We start from the raw sequence: 20,145 nt of genomic DNA on the forward strand, positions 1-20,145 counted from the left end.
TTTTTTTTTTTTTTTTTTTAAAAGATTTCATCAGGGCATTTATTTCACAAAGTCACACAAGCACCAAAGTAAGAGCTACAATCACATACTAAGAGTGAGCTGAGGCCAGTCTTTTGCTTTGCTGCAGTCAAGTTCAACTTGCATTTCTATCAAAAATAAAAGAACTGTAAGCTAATTGCTGGTAAGTATGACGCAAACCGTTTCCTAGGCAACAGCCCAAGTTGCTGGAGTGCCTGCTCTAGCATTTCCTCATCTGTTTGCACTCACACCAGCAGTCTGACAATGTAGTCACTGCATCCTGTTTCACTCAGCAGCCAAAGAAACATACCAAGAACACTGTTTAACCCTTTACTAACAGCTTATTCTAAAACAGTTGTTTCAGTAAACCTTTTATATCACTACTTCACATATAAATTCTTGTTTTCTCAAAAACACAGACAAGTAAAATTCATGAATAGATATCCAATACTTTTAAAATAAACTATTGCACATAGTTTAAGATAAACTGGGATAAAAGAAACCCTAACATCTGGAATTAAAAAAAACCCAAAAACCATTTTGTTCTGTTAACTCATCCGTCACAAGCACTTAAATCAGGGATCTGTCATACATTCCAAGAAAGTAAATAAATTATTACATTTTCATCCTGAAATGATTATATGCACTTCAGCACATGAAACATACACTGTGTTCCCAGATTCAGAGTTCCCCAAAAGATCTAGCTGAGATAAAGTCAGCAGTATGCTTCAAGTTGAATTTTACAGTTCCCTGGTTTCAGCGGTTTAAATACTATTTCTGAAATACCCTCATTACAAGGACTGTTCAAAACATTTCAGATTAAGATGCATTAATTTTGTATTCTTTAGGAAACAAATATAATCCATGTTTTATTTACCAGAATTTGTAAACCAAGTGCATATTTTAAATCCCACATTGGACAACATGTATAGCACAGAAGACACTTTCTAAACCTAGAGATTTGGTGCTGGAAGGAGGCTCTTTATTCCATCCTGAAAATTTACAGAGCACAGACAACATCAAGGAGCTACCTTCCAAAATAAGTTATTTCACTGGAAATAACGATATTTAAAATTTGGAAAGTACTCAACATTTTCATTCATCTTTCCCTTGTCTGATAAGACTTCACAACAACCTATCAGTGAAGATCGTATAGAGATTTCTATTTTAAAAGAAAAATAGTTGGATGTTCTGGGCCACCAGCTTCCACCATGGCTCTTTCATGAACTGAGTGCATCTTCTTGATATTACATTTTCAATAGGTGTAACTGCTTCTTTACATTATGGAATAGTTGAGGCACAAAAGAAACATGTTTGTTCAAATTAGATGCATTTTTCTCAGATCCAAGAAAACTGATGCATGCCTCAGAGCCATCTTATCTGGGAAAAACACATATCAGGTTTACAGAGACCAACATCTCCTGCCTGCCCCCATTCACTAACTGGTCCAGCCACTACACTGCTAGTGAGAAAGCCATTTAATTTAGTCTGAAGAAGCCACTTCCAAACACTGGAAATGGAGTTGGTGGCAGTGTGTTGAATAGAATTGTTATTGAGACTGCACACTAAAATGAAAGGAATCTATAAAAGTGCAAAGGTGTAAAAGTGGAGGAGGGGATAGTGCAGGAGAAGGGTGAAACAGGTAACAGAAATAAGCCATTTTGTTCTCAATACTGCCCCAGTACTCACACAGTCAGTTGATCCAAAATAGGAATTCCAAAATTCTTCTGTTGAACAAGAAAAAGTGTCTTGTCCTTATGAGTGCATCACAAATTTTCCATATTGATATTAAACAATTTCTAGATTAAAGAGGAAGAAACCTACAAGCTCTCTGAAACATTCATGCCTTAGGACAGGGGTAGGCAACATTTTTTGACCCGAGTGCCAAAAAAACCGCAATGTCTACCTTGGAAGGTGCCAGAGAGCTGACATGCTGCCTGCAGCAGCTGTTTGCAGCCTCCCAGCTGCAGCCAACCCACAGAGCCCAGCCTGCTTGCAGCAGGGCTTACAGCCTCCCAGCCGCCTGCTGGAAACAGCCTGGACTCTGTGGCTGGCAGCAGCTGCTTAGAGCCCAGGCCGGCAGTGGTGTGCTGAGCAAAATGGCTTTGGGTACCATGCTCAGCATGCATGCTGACCCCAGCCTTAGGAGATGAAAAAAAAAAAAAGCATCAGCTTGCAGGCCAAAACACTCAGTTGTTGGAAACATGAATACAAGAGGGCCCTGTGTTAGGGCAGTGTCAGCAACCTGTGGCCTAGAGGCCAGATTCAGCCTATGAAACCACTGGATATGGCCAGGAGCTGGGCGTCTTCAGCCTGGGCCACAGGCAGAGCTACCTGCTTGCTGAAGACAGTGGGGAGAAGCAGCAGCTGCAGTAGTGACAAGGCCCTAGTGTTAACCTACCTTAAGTCCAAGCTAGGTTTTTCCAGCCCATTGAGCAAAAATGTTGCCAAGCCCTGGGCTAAGGAGGTTTCAATCAATAAAAAATAAAGATTGATTGCCAACTGTACTTGTATACAGGACCAGAGACAGCTGAACCACCATTTTTTTTTTAAGAAGTTCAAGTGTTCTGATTTAGTTATTAAGTTTCCTACACCCAATTTGCCTCTAGATAATTTTTTCACAAAAGCTAGGTGGGCTTTGGTCAAATTCTACTCCACAATCAAAAAGTTTTTTTCCCCTTCCACTCATATATGCAAGCTATTTTGTTCTTCTCTAACAATTCTAATGCTAAAGTGTAGAGCTGTTGCCAATTTGTTATACAAGTAGCAACTAGAGGGAGACCTTGGGAACTGAGGGAGAAAGAACAGACTTCTGTACTAACAACCATTTGCCTTGATCTAGATTTCCTCAAAGGATGCAAGACAATCTCTCCTCTAACTCTGGGAATTCCAAAGATATTTTAAAAAAAAAAGAAAGAAAGTTTGAAGAATACGGGATATGTTATCACACAGAGAAAAACTGAACCCAGTCCTGCTGATGCAGACCCAATACATGATGATTGTTGAAAAATTCCTGATGAAATACTGGAGGTTTGAATTCTTTTCTTTATAAATAACTAAAATGAAGTTAGTTTGATAGAAGATTCATTAAGTGAACCAGTTTCTCAAACAAATCAGAGGGATTTATCTGAAAACTAATGTGGACATCATTAGACATGAGCACTTCAATGGTCCAAACAGTACACGGAAACATTCGTACAAATGAACTTTCACCAGCAAGTCATCCAAACAGTGGTTATCTAGATCAAGTGTACCTGTGGTATAAGTACTACAATTGGCACAGGCAGCCTCTGTGCGTGTGGCAGGCAGCAAGTTAGAGAGAGGACAGGCAGCACAGCAGCAAACAGGGCAGGAAGCAGAACACAAAGGAGAAAAACAGGCAGAAAGCACAGGACTGGGAGCAGAAAGCAGAGCAGGAGATCAGGCAAGGAAAGGAGATTAAGTGTGGTGGCACTTGAGAAAGGTGCAAGACTAATTTGTGCCGCACTGCCAAAAAAAGTTTACTCCTCACCAAACGAAATGTCAAGTGATAGAAATTATGATCAGCTTAGTGAAAATTCACAGAACAGGAGGAATTGAAGAGCACCACATGAAATCAGTAACCATTTTCTGTTATTGCATAGTACAGGAAGTGTTCATGGCAGAAGTGAACTACAACACAGCTTCCTTACAGCAAAACAAAAGTTTCAACTAACAATTTTCAGGAATTAGATTAACCAGAGACCAAAAACAGACTTTGAGCAAGAATCTAGCTAAGTTCATTGTAATTTTCAACAACACACCTATTCTTTCACTTTTTTCTGAACAAAGCATTGAGTAAAAACTTTTTAAAATGTCTCTCTCAAAGTCAAGTAACTCATGATGATAAGATGAAATTTCCAACAACCGCCTGTCACTGCATATCATTTGCTGAGCCAGTAAAAGTAAGAGAGAATGCCAGAAAGGAACTGTCATAATGGCTGCCAGTAAATATGGATTGGGAATCTACTGCTTTACCTGATCTCCTTGTTTCCATGCACAAGCAGACTGGGATGAGAGAAGGAAACTGTACGCTGTACAAAGAGCTAGATGAACTCCCAAATGAGATGTCTGAAAGGGGATGAATGGAGAAACAGAAACCCTTTCTGCTTCTGGCATTTCTTCATCCAGCTCTATCCCTGAAGCCAGCAAGGGTATCAGTCACTGCCACACCTCAGAAAGGGGAGAAGAATTGCTAGGATAAATCTCCCAGAAGCACACAGCAAGGAAAAACCTCTTTGCACAATGTGCTTATCATAAAATCCAAAGTAAATTTCAGAATTTCCCTCAACCCCAAGTAGACTTTCCTACTCAAAAAGAGTAAGGAAGTCTATTTGGGTCTGCCCAGCACACTGAAAGGGGGGGGGGGGGGGGGGGAGAATAAAAAAAATTTAAAAAAAGCTTGACACAAGGCATTTCCCTGGTTCCCAATAACTGAGGGGTTTGATTCCATCATCAAGCTTTAAGCAGGCTGAAATATCCAAATTAAAAACGGATCTATCCATGTATCTCAGTAAAGAATGCACTTGGCAGCACCATCCAGGTAAGACTTCTGGAAAGAAACTGCGTCTTTGAGCACTACCTCCACCCTATTATTTCTCCAGAAGGGGGGGGGGAGAGAGAGAGAGAGAGAGAGAGAGAGAGAGAGAGAGAGAGAGAGAGAGAGAGAGAGAGAGAGAGAGAGAGAGAGAGAAAGTTACTTCACAGCCTTGTTCAGGGTTCAACTTGTCATAGTTAGCCACTCCTAAACAAGTACAGGAATGAAACTTTGACTCCACCATTCCTCCTTTTTCACCTTGTTCACACTTAGAAAATACTAAGCAAGCAACTGAGCAAAGCAGCTGTACAGAGAAATGAGTAGGGAGGCTTTATTCCCTCCAATAAAAATCTAGAAACAAACAATCTTCTTAAGACAAAAAAGGGGAGATTAAGATGCAAGTAAGGAAATTATTCTCAAACCTTAAAACTGTAAATGGACTGAATTTTTCACAGAAAACTTTTATCCAAAAAGTTTTATAATCTAAACACCAGGTCCTACAATAGACCCTTTGTGTAGAGCAGAACATAAAAGTTAGACCCTTTATGCAGACTGGAGCTCATGAGCCAACACAGCTTTGAGGACCTGCTCCTAGGTTAGTTTTGCAGAAATGGGTCACAAATGAACAACCTGAAACAAAGTTACATTTGACAAACAGAAAGAACGTGAAAAGGACAAAGTACAGGTATAAGATTTTGTACTTTCAAGGAAATGTGCATCTCATTTGTTTTTTATATTTTTATTTTTTCATACTTTATTGCCTGGAATTCTACATTAATAGACATTTTGATTTTTGTCAGTTCAAAAGAAAATTTTAATTTAATATTATGAATGACAGTGTCTACTAAACATTATGTGCTATCCACTCTCAGATAAAACAGTGAGTATTAATATTGTTTAAGCATTAATACTGTATCATAACCTTCACAAAGATGAAAACTGTTCAGCCACAAACATATAAACATATTACAGAATGAGCTACAAACTACATTCAGCATAACAAGCGGAAAAAAGCAGGGTTACATCAGTAGGAGAAAAAGTTTTAAAGTCAGGAAAGACTAAAGCTAAATATAGAAAAAGATGACAAAATAAAAGTATATTTTTGAGAGAAAGATGGAAGTACAGACAACAGTTATGGAATAAAAGAATCCATATTCCTTTACTTTATTAGGAAGATCCCATACACTTCCAAAAAAAGGGAAGGAGGGTGCCTTCTTACTTAGGGGGCACACGTAACCCTGTCAGTTGCTGGCAGGGCTTCCAAGAACCCATTTGTCTATGAAGTGAGGTGAACTATAGTAGCAAAACTACAGAACTGGGTATTCAATCATATTAAACCCTGTGTAATTTTAAACAAGCAATCGATATAAATATTATTAGATTAATTTAATTAAATATAGACGTACACAATATTTTTTCTTGTCCATTTGAAAATTAAAATTCTACCTTTGGGACAGCAGCCCTGGGGACTCTATTACAAAGATATTTTCACATAAGTACAGAAAGTCCATAAATCTTTAACAATGAGTTTTTAACTGCCCAGCAGAGAAAATAAGAGCAGCTATATACAAATATTACATTTAAAAGCAACAGTCACACTCCTATTGTTAAGGATGAATTAGCTTGTTATTGTCCATGAAAAAAAATATATAGTACAACCTCTTAAAAGTTACAGCATGTCCAGGAGAAAGAATGACTAATAATTCTTCTGAGTATTCACAAGCATGCACGTCAATTTTAGTTCAATTCTAATCATTTATTCTAAATGACCTTAGTGGATTTCAGACTTTCTACCTGCTTAAAATATACTGAAACCTTGTACTGTGTCTGTAGATTTTTTTTGTTTGTATTACTGATCTTTTACTATTATTCTGTAGAATAATTGGAAGTTTCTTTTTGTACAAAGATTGAATAAATTACATGCTCTACTGATAGTTCTTTGAGAATTTCACAAAAGTGGTTGCTTTGTTCTTATACTCTAAAACATAGCGAGCAATGACAGACATAGGAGAAAAAAGAAACAAAAACAAAAAACCCTCTACTGGAAGCAGCAGCACATTAATTCAACCTGGCTCCACAGTATCTGTAGAAATTGGGTGCTTTAGCAGGGCTTTTTGGCACTTCTAGCTAGGGAAGATTCAACCAGCTATTAAACACACCAAAAAGCCCCACTGAAGTGCCCAATCTCTACAGACATTAGGAGAGCCAGGTACAATTAACATCCTGCCTTCTCTGAGCACACACTAGGCTCCACGCACAAGTTTAAAGTAAAGTAAAGTGCCATTTTGCGGGGGGGGGGGGTGTTCCATGTCTGTAAGCAGCCAATGCAACTAACTGATGGCAGAGTTTAGGTCCCTTGGGCTTGTTTTTACACTGAGAAGCAGTAAACCCGAGCTCATATTTTTTAAGTTACAAACAGCACAACTTACTGTATTTAAAGAATGTACTGTAACCCAGTTACAGTTTAATTTATGCACTTGAATACAGTTATATGAAACTGAACATGTACATCAGCAATTCTCAACTAGGGTGCCAAGAGGTTGGATAAAGCAAGCAAACTGTAAAGAGATAAGCAGATAAATTCAGGCTCAGTCTTGTCCTTGCCTGGATGGTCCCCTGCCACCACTGTCTGGCCCCTCTACAAGAGGATAAGCACCCTTATGTATAAAACCATTTTTTAAGTTGGGTGCCATTCAATTCACAAAAGTTATGGAGGAGTATCTCAAGTCTAGTGTGGGGTGCCTTGAGTCAAAAAGGTTAAGAATCACTGGTATATCACAGTTGCTCATAAATGGAAACTACAAAAATAGATGTTAAGGAGTCCACAAATGTATCTGGATGGTAAAATATGGTAATTGAGATTAGTATGAAAATTAATCCTGGAAATAGCCAGTTAATGCACCATAACATTTCCTTTAATGTACTTGTTTTAACTTCATCTTTGTTAAGGGTTTTTGTACATGTATCCATGGAAATTATCAAATAGTTATTAATTGCATGCTACCAAATAAAACTGTATGGATAGTTATTTTGTTACTGTCCTTTGCAACATTTATAAGCCTAGCTACAGAGACTCTCCATCTTTGGAAAACAAATTAATTTCAAGAATCTATTCCATTCATATATGCAGAATTAATAAAAGGAGCTCTTTTGTCTTTAGCATCTAAAAGCGGATAAATCATCAAATGTTAAAAATGGCAAGCGGATTTATTCATTTGAATGAAAGTCTGGAAAACGTTCAAGAAAGCCAAAAATCACTGGAAAAAACTATTTTGTATAATTTTAATAAAGTTAAATTTCTGATAATAATCTAAGTTTGTACTGCACTTTTAAATTCCCTTAAAAGATTTTTCTAGAGAGAAAGATCAAAATTATGTTCTTTATGCAGAAACAACCATAGTCTAATAGAGCTCACAAAATGAAATTGAACTGAACATGAGGTGAATGATACCGGCAGACAACAATTTAATGATTGAATGGAAGGTCCCAATGTAGTGTTATTTATGATGTGCAGGACTAGGTTGGGTGCGTGTGACCCATGTCACATTCCAGTGTAGCCTTTTGCCTCTACTGAGTACACTATCCCTTTGCAAGAGCGTGCACGTACTCCCTTTAATGGCCTTTGGGATAGCTCCAGAAAAATAATGATCCTCCCTTCTACTTAGTAGCTCTTTGTTAGAATGCAGAGAATGGTTTCTTAAACATTTCCCACCCCCCACCCCCATTTCATGCTATAGGTGCTAAGAAAAAGCAGAAAAAAAAAAAAGAAAAGTATTTATTGTCCAGATACCATAGTTTCATGCCAGCAATGGTAAAACGTTTCCCCCACCATTTTCAAATGTTATTCCCATTTTCCCTTCCCATACTCGAATTCACTTTAAGATGATAAGAACTTCTCCAGATAACTTTCCCCTTATTTATTGTTCATTAGGTGGATGCATACCTATGGAATGACAGGAGGCAGGTTAGCGATTTTACGTAGGCACTTCTGCACTCTGTTCCTATGCTGGACAATGTTATCCTAAGGCTTGTTCCCACTCTGCATACTGCCTTTTTAAAAATACGCTTACCTAGATGGTATTTTCCCCACTGCTGTATGTGTAAAAGAAAGCTGCCTCTAGAGTGCCCCTGGAAAAATCCACTGCCTTTTCTCTATCTACCAAGGGAACAGCAAGGCACCATATCCCGCAACTAAAACAGAGGGTGCCATAGCAGCAGCAGCTGCCAAGGTGCAGGGTTGCACATTGGCATCCCCCATGACCCCCAACATCTTTTACCAGAGTGTCATAATTAACAGTCAAGACCTCCGCTTTTCTACTCATTTTTCTGTTCCCAGTTCCATCAAAAAACAAAGTCTAACTAACTTTAGGTGGAGCTTTGTCAGTTTATAAAACAGTATGTGAAGTGGTTGCCTGTAAGAGAGGGGGACTGGACTCCGTGACCTCGGATTTCCCTTCCAATCCTAAATTCATATCTTCTGCTAAAATAAACATGTCTGCCAGTAAATGGATTTGATTTTTTATTCCTGTGCTGCTGACAGAGTTGGAAAGGATAAAGCATGCAAAAAAACAAACCAGAAGGAAGAACAAGCAGGCAAGCAATAAGCAATGGTTATCTTGTTTGCTTTGTGGAAAGCTGTGCACTACCATTCTTTTTGGGGTGCTGGAACAAAGTTTGCAAAGGAGTGTGACCTATTTTGCTCGTACTTTAGGCCAGAGCTGTCCAACTTTGGACAGCTGGAGGACAGTCCATGCAGGCCACAGACTCTTCAAGCCACAGACCCCACAAGCTGCCCCCATGCAAATCACCCCTGTTGCACCACACATAGGCAGGCACATGCAGGCAGGTGGCCCCCCTCACCCTTAGATTACTAGCTACAGGCTCCCCCAAAACTGCATGTTGCAAAATTAAAAAGGCAAGAGAATCCATACAGTGGTACAATTCAATACATATTGAAATTCTAACAGTTGGTTTAGAAATCTATTCTCTCTTTAAAAAACACAGGACAACATCATATCATGGAGCATTTGTAGTTAAACAAAGAACAAGAGAATGAACTGCTTTATCAGAACTTCAACTTACCCTTAAATATGGGTTGAAGAATGATCATGGCAAAGGAATGAGGAATAGGTTTTGTTCAAAGGGCAGAGCATTTTCATGACAACCTTGTAAGTAGGGGTGCACCAATAAAAAGATTTTTTTGGCCAATACTGATGGCCTATTATTAACCAGCTATATTGGCCAATACTGATCCAATATGCAGCCTGGGAACTTGGAGAGCAGCATCTGGCCAGTAAGTCTGCAGGGGAGGAAAGAGGTCTGGGAAGGGGCAGATTGAGGCCCCCCCCCATGGTAAAAGAGGGAATGGGGATGGCGCAGGGGCAGGGGTTGTCTGGCTGGGATGCAGAATAGAGCCTTGGGCAGCTTACCCAGGAGGCAGCTCCCTGCTGCTGCGCGCACCCCCAGGGAAAGCATGGGGGATACATGCTCCCCTGTGCCTTCCCTGGGAGGTGCGCAATGGCAGGAAGCCACCCCCATCCTGGCTGCCTGGATGAGCCACCTGCGGCTCCATCCTGCACCCTGCCCCACTCCACGCTAGCCGGACAGTGCCTGCCCCTGCCCCACTCCTTCCCTCACCATGGAGGCCTCGATCTGCTGCCCCTTTCCTCCCCACCCTCCCCTCCTCAAAGCCCCTTCCGTCCCCCATACTTACCAGCCAGACGCTGGTCTCCAAGCTGCCCGGCTGCATTCTTGTACATGTGCATGCACGTGGCATTTATCAGTGACATTAAAAATCCGCGAAACCAGACAAAGAAAACTGACTGCCAGTAATGTCAATTTTCCTTTTATTGGCACCAATCCGATATGGACCAATATATAGATGCACCTCTACTTTTAAGGCTGGTTTTATTGATAAAAACATGAAGCATTTAATTCTAATTTAGGCTTCAGACTTTTTTTTTAATAAAGTACTTATGCAAAATAAATTAAACAAATCTATATAGTTTTACATGCAAGTTCACACAAATATAAATGGGTTGTCAATATCCTTTTTAAAAGAAAAAGATATGCATATTATAATTCCTATGTAGTTAAGATCTTCTTTTCACTGATGATCAGAGCCGTAGTTGGGCTACAGTTAAGGTTGAAAACCCACTTCTGTTTGAAGGTCAGCTCTTAACTCCCCTAAAATCCAGAGGCTTATTCATGTTTCCATTAACTCAAGCATGGCTCATGGGAGTACAGGATAGAATTACAAATTTGGAGTCATCCAAGTACAGGCTTCTTGAGATGGGACCTCTCTCTTTTCTTCTACCCCAGCAAGAGAGAAAAAAAAAAAAGCTTCTCCTTTAACCTTAACAGATTCTACCATAAAAAACAAACAAAGTGAATATGAAACTACTATGACCATGCTCAAAACACAGTCTCAGTAGCTTGACATTTATCCCATTTAGTGCATGGATTCACTACCCCTTTGGGAGAATAAAACTTTAAAGAGTAGTACCTCTCTCAGGGTAGACAGGAACCTAATGCATGAACTGAATAGATGAAAAGCCTTCCACGCTGCTAGCTGAGCCTACTCAGGCCAGCTTCAGTTTGATCTTAAAAATAAAAAACTAACAAACTGCTTGCCATAATCTGTCCTTATTAAACTCTTCTTGTTTGTTTGTCTGTCTTGGGGGGAGGGACAGGTAGAGGTTATGTTTTGCAAGGAGTGCCTTAAGTCTAACAAGATTGAGAACAACTATTCTAAGGAATGTCTAAGCTCCTGTCTGCTTCTCAATATACACTGCGATACTGAAGGTCCTACCCCTACAGTCATGTAAGCACTACATTTTCCTTCCACCCTAGTGTGATAAAACACGATTTAAAGAAGGACTAGTTATTCTGTTATTCAGCCTCTCTCCATCCCCTGTGCATATGCTGGGATCTATGTAGCACATAACTTTCTGCAGGAACCTGAACTCCTTTCCCTGCCTACCCATGTGATCTGGCAAAGGCCTACATGCACAAAGCACACTGTACTAAGTTGGGATGAAGAACTGAAAATAAATGGTTAATACGTACCTCTGACTCACGCAGGCAAGGTTCATTGGGTAAATGTGATATCTTTTATTAGACCAACTAAATAACTGACTACAACCAACACCCCCAAAACCTGGAACCTTGTCTGCCTATGCCCTTAGACCAACACAGCTACAAACAATAGCCCCAACTCTCAAACTCTGATGCTGGGAAAGAGAAGTGAGAACACCTAGAATGAATCAAGCAGTTCACACCAGGCCTGTGCGAAACAGCTAGTTTTAGCTTTGGATTTGGCCAGTCACTCCCCCGAACTGATTCAGCTGAATCCAATTCAGAGATTCAGCTGCTGCCAAGTCTCCAAACCACCCAGCCCAGCAATGGCTGCCCCACCCGTCCCAGTTGCCAGCACCTGTGAATCAGGGTTTTCCCCCCCAGGTGCTGTGGGCAGGGGGTTATCCCTGCTTCCCCCCACTGTCCCACACTGTGTGGGAGGCTCTCCACAAACACCCCACCCCCCTCGCTCTTCCAACTCCTCCATGGCTGCCCTGCTCACCCCAGCTCCGGCCCTTTAAGAAAAATAAATAAATAAATAGATACATAGAACCCCCCAGATTCACACAGTTCCTCCCCAGCAGGGCGGAGGGCAATCCCCGCTGCCCCACGCCATGCAAGGGGGCTATAGATGAGCTCCACAAAGCCCCAAGGCTGCTGTAGGAATTAGTGAGTTCTTGGGGGGTTCCCTTAAAGGGCCAAAGCTGGGGAGGGCAGGGCAGCCATGGGGGGGCTGGGGGTTCATGTGAAGTCCCCTCACGCAGCATGGGGCAGTGGGGGACAGCAAGGATCATCCCCTTGCTCAGCAGCACCATGAGCAGGGCTTTTTTTTTTTAAGCACCAGGAGCTGGGGTGGGCAGGGGCCCCCCCATGGTCCCCTCCTGCAGCTCCCCTCTCCTGCCCCCCCCTAGTTACCAGCTCCAAGTCAGGCTGCAGCTCCCTGCTGCAGCAGGCAGGGATTGTCCAAGTCATCAGAGCTCTTCGAATCTTCCTAAAAAATTCAGAGAGCTTCAAATTGATTTGGACCTTTTTATTGGTCCCCCTGATTTGATTTAGATTCAGAGATTCAGCCACCAAATCAGGCCAAATAGAATCAGTACCCGAAGCTTCACAGAGCCTTAGTTCACACCATTCACAGCTGTTTCAAGCTCTATTCATATCCAGGGGTTATTCTTCATTCTGCTGAGAACATCATATTAAGATCAACGTCCCATTTCCCACTTGCATGAACCCCCACCCCTCACTTTCTGTTAAAGATTACCCTTCTTAAGAACCCTAAAATCCATATGCTTACTTGGACTTTCTTAACATTTGGCAAGTGAGGCAAAATTAGTAATTCCAAATTAGCATCACTTGAGCAAGACCAACTCATGGAGAGTGCCCAGTAAGCCTTCAAGGGAATATAGAACAACAGTCAACAAACTGCTAAGCTTGCATTTGCTTGTAGAGGATGGAGGAAGGGATAGGGAGCCAAGCTTCTGTGTGTCTGAGTCCCTGTACCTGTTCCCTCCACTCCTATATAAACTCTAATCTGGATTTTCTGTCTCTCTAATGGGATCTAAGGCACACTATCCCGCCGCACAAGTTCAGAGCTAAAAACGCGCAAAAGCTCTGCTACTCTGATGCGACTAGAGAGTTACTCTCTCTACCCCTGCACCATAGGTTTGGTGGGTGCCCATAATATAAAATACAAAGCTAAGCATCTAATAACCAAGAAATACAAAATTGTAGTACATGTTATCCTTGCATCTGATGACAGAATTAGCTAGAGGTACAGTAGGGAGGGAGAGGGGGAGGGAATGTTGAGGTGGGACCAGCCAGATGGGCCAAGAGCATGACTGCGGAAAATGGCCCAAAGTATGGGCAGGAGAGAGGGTACAATATGACTGTATGGCCTGGTTTAGTACTCAATTAAAAGCTACATAATCACGGGAGTATACAACCCTACAATAAGCTGCTACCTGTGACAAATATAAAACAGTAAAGGGGACAAAACAGCAAGAATCTGATGCTTATGCAGCAATCGCTTCTAAAATACAAGGATTTAATGGGCTAAGAAAAGGATGAGCTGAAAATGGTAGCAGGCAATATACACGTTGTGGACAAGCATCAATAGGGGACTGCTATCATATGAAAAATTATATATATACATTTTTGTAACTATCATTTATTAAAACCATCACATTTTGGTGACACATTGAACATGGGTAAACTTTCTCACCCAGTCCCATTATAAAATATACACACTCTGACTCTGCCTTTGAACTAAGCAGAAACTACTTACACTGTACCTGCTTTGCAACCAAACACTTAAGCTTACCCCACAGAAAGAACACAATACAGTACCTGCTAATTTTTATAGTCCCCACATGATTATGCTCACAATGCCATAAAAACTATACTTTTGTTTAGGCACAGACAGCATACATTTTCTGCTCTAACTGCTGATGCTCCTCATGCCCAGATAGTTTCTATGTCCTGCTCTTGACACAGCCTACGTGAAAAAGCACTGAAATGACCCATTCTGACTCCCAAGGTACACATAAACCACTTCCTTCTGATCATACACAGAGTCATAAGAAAAACATTTATCTTCTCCCTCTGAGAACCTTAAGTATCCTCTCAGATTTATAATTGAAATGAGAGACATTCTGTCAATTGTAGCTAATTCCTCCACCATTCAAGAGAGATGCACTTAACTGCAATGAATGCAGCTGGAGAATCTGCAGGTAACTCTCATTAGCTACTGTCATGGTTGGAGAAGGTTGTAGGAGTATCTCTCTGAAATCTTTTTTGCTTTCAGAACTTTGACTTTTGCTGAACATGACGTTCTGGAAGGATGCAGGATACCACCACGCAACCTTAAGTCTGCAAGATTAGAGAATTAAGTCAAAAGATAACAGAGACAAGCAATAACCCAAACCACGGTAAGACGGTCCTTGTCTAATTTTTCCTGTTGTTTTCTCTATTCAAATATTGTATGAGAACAGTTAAAGACAGTCTCAGATTTTTTACACTAAGGTTGAATGTTCAAAGAAAAATAAGTATTTTGTCTTCTAAATGTATGAATACTCCTATTGCTAGCTAAAATAAATCACTGCGTGTACTTATATCCAACTTTCAAATCTTTTATTTTCAAATACAAAAGCAGTATTTTGTAACCTTCCCCCCCATGTAGAAAAGAAATCAAGAAATTAAAAATTATGATAGGACCACAAATATTTGCATGCAATTATATCTGCTCTGGCTGTCACTTCAACCATTTTAGAAAAATAGCAAGCTTCAAAAGCTAACCTCTAAAATACTACTTGCAGCCTACAGTAAAACACAAGTAAAGTGCTACTATTTTATCTTATATACATGCTGAAGAAATGGAGTAAAACAGAACTTATCCCCCAAAGAATTTACAGTATAAAAGCTGAGAAAAAAAAAAGGATGAAAGTGTCTTATACTTAGTAAAAATGGGGAACTGAAACACAAGTTATGTAAGCATATACATGATCCTATTAACTTCAAGGTACATGTGTGCTTTAAAAAAGGCCATTGGACAGCTGGGAATAGACTATAGATTTCCCAAGGACCAGTCTAGCCATTCAATAACAATCCTTCCTGTAACCAGAACAGCGTGAAGTGGAAATAATCTTATCTGTAAAACAAGCTAAATTTCCCTCATCTCTGAATAAAAACCCAGATAGCTAAACAAGTTAGCCGCGTTCAGTTTGTTACACATGCCCCATATATTTAAAAACAGAAAATAATTCCATCTTCTGCAAAACAAAACACTTTTTAGATAGTAGGTGATCTTGTTTATACTCAGCAAGCCCAATCACGTGCTGTATGTCTGACCAGAAGTAATACATATCTACTATTACCTAGGTTAGGGTATGGACACATGTTCGTTTGGAGCCCTTTGAAAAGGGGAACATTTCAAAATGGGAACTGCTGAATTGGAAGGTACAGCAGCCATTATGTTCTAACAGTTGTGGGCAAACAAGCCAGGAACAATACAAGCGTAGCAAAACTGCTCCAACTTTAAACTCAAAATGAAGCAGTGTTAAAACTGGAGATCTGTTACATCTGTACCACTCCCAGCTTGTTCATAAGTAACCCTTAGAAGTTAACAGCAGATGCACCACTGGGAGAAAGCCACCCCCTCCCCTTTTGAAAGGGCTCCAAACACAAAGCCAGCAGGTCACCCTGGAGCTGAACAACTGGGATAGATCATGATCATCACTCCCTTTACTTGAGGTACTCCTCTCTGAGGGAGGGCTTGAATTCAACCTAGGCACCACATCACTCACCTAAAGGAGGAAAAGGACCTGCACAGCCTGTGGACTTAGCTGGCAGGCCATCCCAGAAGGGCAAAGTTTAAGGGCACCTTGTGGTCAGTGACAGGCAGGAGCAGGAGTTTTTTTAATTTTCCACTTTTTGTATTAAGGTTCTTTGAAATTTGCTTTTTTTGTTTGTTGGGGGAGGGTAGGAGTTAGGTGCATGGGGAGGGGGAAGAGGGGAACAAACAGCCACAGGCCCTCTTTAGGAGAAGGGGTGTGAGGTTGAAGGAGACCTCAAGAGAGGGAAGATAGAGGGATCTCCCCTGGGGTTGGTGGGAACAGGTGATCAGGGGTCACAGGAAAAAGGGTTCTTGGAAACTTATACAGGTGTCACTTGGGAGGTGTGGTTGGGATTGGTAGGACTTGCTTGTGGGTCAGGGAAGCAGTAGTGAGGGGGGCAAGACTTGGGAGTTCTCAGGTTTTGGAGTGTTTGAGGAATCCTGTCTGTGGGTTGTTTGTTTACTGTAAAGTGCTCTGAGCCTTCTGAATAAGACAGGATTAAAACTGAGTAAGTATACACATTTCTATACCCTTATATTATAGCACTTTTTAAGACAAACTATATAAATTTATTTGGTATTTAAATTTACAAGGCCAGTAATACTGACCACTACTGTTTAGGAATACTTCATGTTTCTGCAGACTCCAACTGAATTATTAAATATGCAAGGGATATTATGTTTAATTCATGTAAGCCGTCCCTTTGAAGCCCTCGGGGCTGCTCCTGTATGCAAGCATTTACAGGAACAGATCCGTATGATTGTTCCTGTACCTACTGAAGTCAAAATAAATTTCCATTTGACATCAGTGTAAACAATTAGGACATAAACTTTTTTTAAATATAGCGGCTTGACTAAATGGTCTTTATATTTTTGTTTTTTTAAACATCTAAAATACACTGCTGTAAATACAAATATCACACCAGGCCCAAGAGGAACATGACCGCACATAGTTACAAGAAGTCCATTTACTACTAATGCATTCAGATTAAAAATCAAATTTTATTTCAGTACACAACAGAAACACTAACATGTATATGGTTTTAAGGTATGTGGGGGGGGAACTGCTCATTTGATATTTAGGCTTTAAATTAAGTCATCTATATTCCATCTTTTTTGATTTGCATTTAATATTTACAAAATGTTAACTAACTAGCTAGCTAAACAAATCTACTTACATTTAGTAAAACATAGCTTGTTGTATTAAAAAGAAACAACCCACACCATTAAAAATCTGTTAAAAGTTACGCCTAAGGTATGTATGAAATAATCTAAACAGCAAAGGCAAGGAAAAACATGATTGTAAAGACATTTCAGTAATATAATTCCTATACTTGTCAAAACAGAGCTTGATCCTGTAAACACAGACTACTCAAGTTTAGGAAACATTTACAGGATCAGGCCAAGAGGGCCTGTTGCTACTCCCACTTGAGACAGTGACAGGACCATCTGATTTCACTGGGTGTCAGACTGGAGCCGCACGAAAGAATCCATTTATTTGCCACTACATACACAGACCTCTTCCGAAGTATTAGCTTACTATTGCAAGATAGATTATGAACCCAATATAATAATTTTCTCATAGGATTTAACCAGACTAAGCAAAATGCAAGCTGCCAGCCATAACTAATTCAGCACGTATAAATTGCTAACATTCAGTTTTCCAGTTATGTTAAAATTTTTCCTGAATCAGTCAAAAATCTCAGTTTGTACTGCAGCTCTTATTCCCCCCAGCCTATCCCGTGTCAATATACCATATTAATAAGCCTTATAAAATACATTAAATATATCACCATAGGAACGAAGCTACCTTATATTACTAAAGCACATTCATAGCATTGTGGGCTTACGGTGTATTATTTGTATTACTCTGTCTTTGTTATAAAGCACTCATTGAAGACCAAGTAAAATTTAACTGGTTAAAGATGTCAGTATTGGAAAGTGGATTTTATAGATGGTAAAATGCAGTGATGGTAAAAAAACATGAAATTATCTTTGGAGTTTATTTTTTATACATTTAAGCCCTCATAATTCTCATGTCTCAATGATGAAACCACAGAAAAAGATCAAAGCAGTCAAGGAAGCATATACTGCATTGATTCCATTTTCAGATACGAGATTTTTTTTTTAAATCTATATACATAGGTATAGCTTTATTATTTACACATTTCATTTATGAACTCCACAGTGACCATCCTCTAAATCAGATTGAGAAAGTAGTGGATTTAATAGTGAGTTCACTCTATACTAATCGCCCATGTAATACTGTATAGGAAATGCATTGCTAAGTCAAAAGTGTCCATAACATATCCATAAAACATGTTTAAATCCTTCTTGATGAAGTACAATCTACTGCTAAAAAGAAATAAAATAAGAAACTAACTTTTTTTTGCTTTTCTTTTGATGGAAAGGCCATTATGGGTCTCTGTAAACAGTTGCATATTACTATGAACACTCATTACTTCAGCTTTTTCAAAAAAAATTGTTCAATGTAGTTTGAGATGGCATTTAAGAAAGTTCTTCAGTGTTAGCAACGTATGTGGAATTCAGCTTAAAAAGTTGAAATGGATGGCCTTTGCCATCCAGAAGGGGATTTCATTAAAGTTTTCAGCATATTTTGTCTTCTTCCTATTATGCACACGCAAGCTGCTCGTTACCTACTACCTAACTGAAAGAATGCAAGGCACTACAGAAGACTTAAGGAAGGTAAAACCTTAATCGCCAGATAACAGCCCCTGACTATTTGAAAGGTGCAGCTGCAGTGGTTTTAATGAGTGCCTCTTGTTGAGTACCTAATCAACACCTCAAGGTTGGTTGCCCTCAGAAAATAATTTCTTAAATCCGTTACAGCTGCTTACATTTTGAATTAACCTATCATGTCGAAACACAGTACCGCGGGGCTGCGCTCCTGATGTGCGTGCACGAGCAGAAATGCCCGATCTCTTCCCCCCCACCTCCGCTTCACAGCCACGGGGCAACTTGAAGCAGCAGCTCTGAGAAACACCCGCACCAGATCCTCTCCGAACCGCGCTGTGGAGCCGGGCTAGTCAAACTTCACTAAGCTCCGCAGCGGCAGTCTGTGCCGAGCCCTCGGGACGCAGCAGCGACTCCTGGTTCCCCAGCCTGTTGCAAACGCGGCTTCTCTCCTCTCGGCTGCGGCGGCCTCGCTTTCCGCTGCACACAGCCCCGAGCTCCTCAGCCCGGCACCAAGCTGGTGCTGCACAAAGCATCAGGCTTCTCCCCGGCCGGACCCGCATGCAAACGCCGCAGCGCCATTGGCGCCCCACCCCCAGCAACCGCACCTCCCGCGGGGAAAACAACCAACACGGCTAGCTAGGAGGGGGAAAGACAGCGAGGATGAAGATCCCACTGGGAGTACCCCCAAACCACCCTCCATTTGGGGGGAGGGAAGCATGTTGTCCACGAGGACTCAAGACCGTCAATGCATAGAGAAAGGGCTGGACCCGATGATCTTGCGAGGTCCCTTCCAGCCCTAGTGTAATGTCTACGAAAGCGTAAAGACGCTCGTGCTGGGGCCCCTGCAACTCCGTGGTTTGGGTGTCCCGAGAGGGCTGGCGGAAGCCAAGGAAGCACTGAGAGTAGGAGAAGGATGCTGACGATGACAACGAGGATTCACAGCAGTTTGGGGCAGGTAGGGACCTGGTGAGAGCATCGGGTCCAGCCCCCTGCTCTGGGCAGGAAAGACTGCGGGGGACAAACCAGCCCAGCAAGGTGGGCGCCTAGTCTCCTTCTGAAAAGAGGAGGATAACAATATGAAGATGATGATGACAGCAGCAACAAAGGTGGCGGCTGCCTGTACCTTCCAGGGCTCGCATTAAGAAAAGGCCCCAGGTATCCGGACTCGCTGCCCCGCGCAGGCGAGAGCGGCTCCCAACCCTGTCTGCAAACACCGGCGGGCGGTCCCTGCGCAGCGCCCCTCGCAGGCCCGGTCTGGCTGCAGGGGAAGAGTCGCGGCGCTCGCCTCTCTCTCACAGAGGGGACTCCCTCGGCCCCCCTCTCGCCCCGGGGATCCCGCCGCCGGGTGGCCTTACCTGCTCCCGGGAGATGCAGGGCAGCGAGGGCCGGCGGGACATCTTGCAGCGCGCCGCGGTCTCGCCCAGGGCCACGCAGCTGGAGCGGCGGCGCGGGCGCAGCACGGGCAGGC

The 20,145-nt window shown here is 41.5% G+C and overlaps 1 protein-coding gene across 2 annotated transcripts in view; it reads right to left on the minus strand.

Moving 5' to 3' along the window:
- PDE3B (phosphodiesterase 3B) overlaps nt 1-20,139 on the minus strand; it is a 161,587-nt gene extending 141,448 nt beyond the window's left edge. For both annotated transcript variants that reach the window (XM_019551409.1, XM_019551408.1), the window contains exon 1: nt 20,033-20,139. In XM_019551409.1, coding sequence (XP_019406954.1) covers nt 20,033-20,074 — 42 coding nt within the window. In that variant the 5' untranslated portion in view covers nt 20,075-20,139. The remainder of the gene's footprint in view (nt 1-20,032) is intronic.
- Nucleotides 20,140-20,145: the final 6 nt, after the last annotated feature.

The sequence above is a fragment of the Crocodylus porosus genome, unplaced genomic scaffold (assembly GCF_001723895.1).
Source record: "Crocodylus porosus isolate Cpor-Errol unplaced genomic scaffold, CroPor_comp1, whole genome shotgun sequence".
In the NCBI taxonomy this organism is placed as follows: domain Eukaryota; kingdom Metazoa; phylum Chordata; order Crocodylia; family Crocodylidae; genus Crocodylus; species Crocodylus porosus.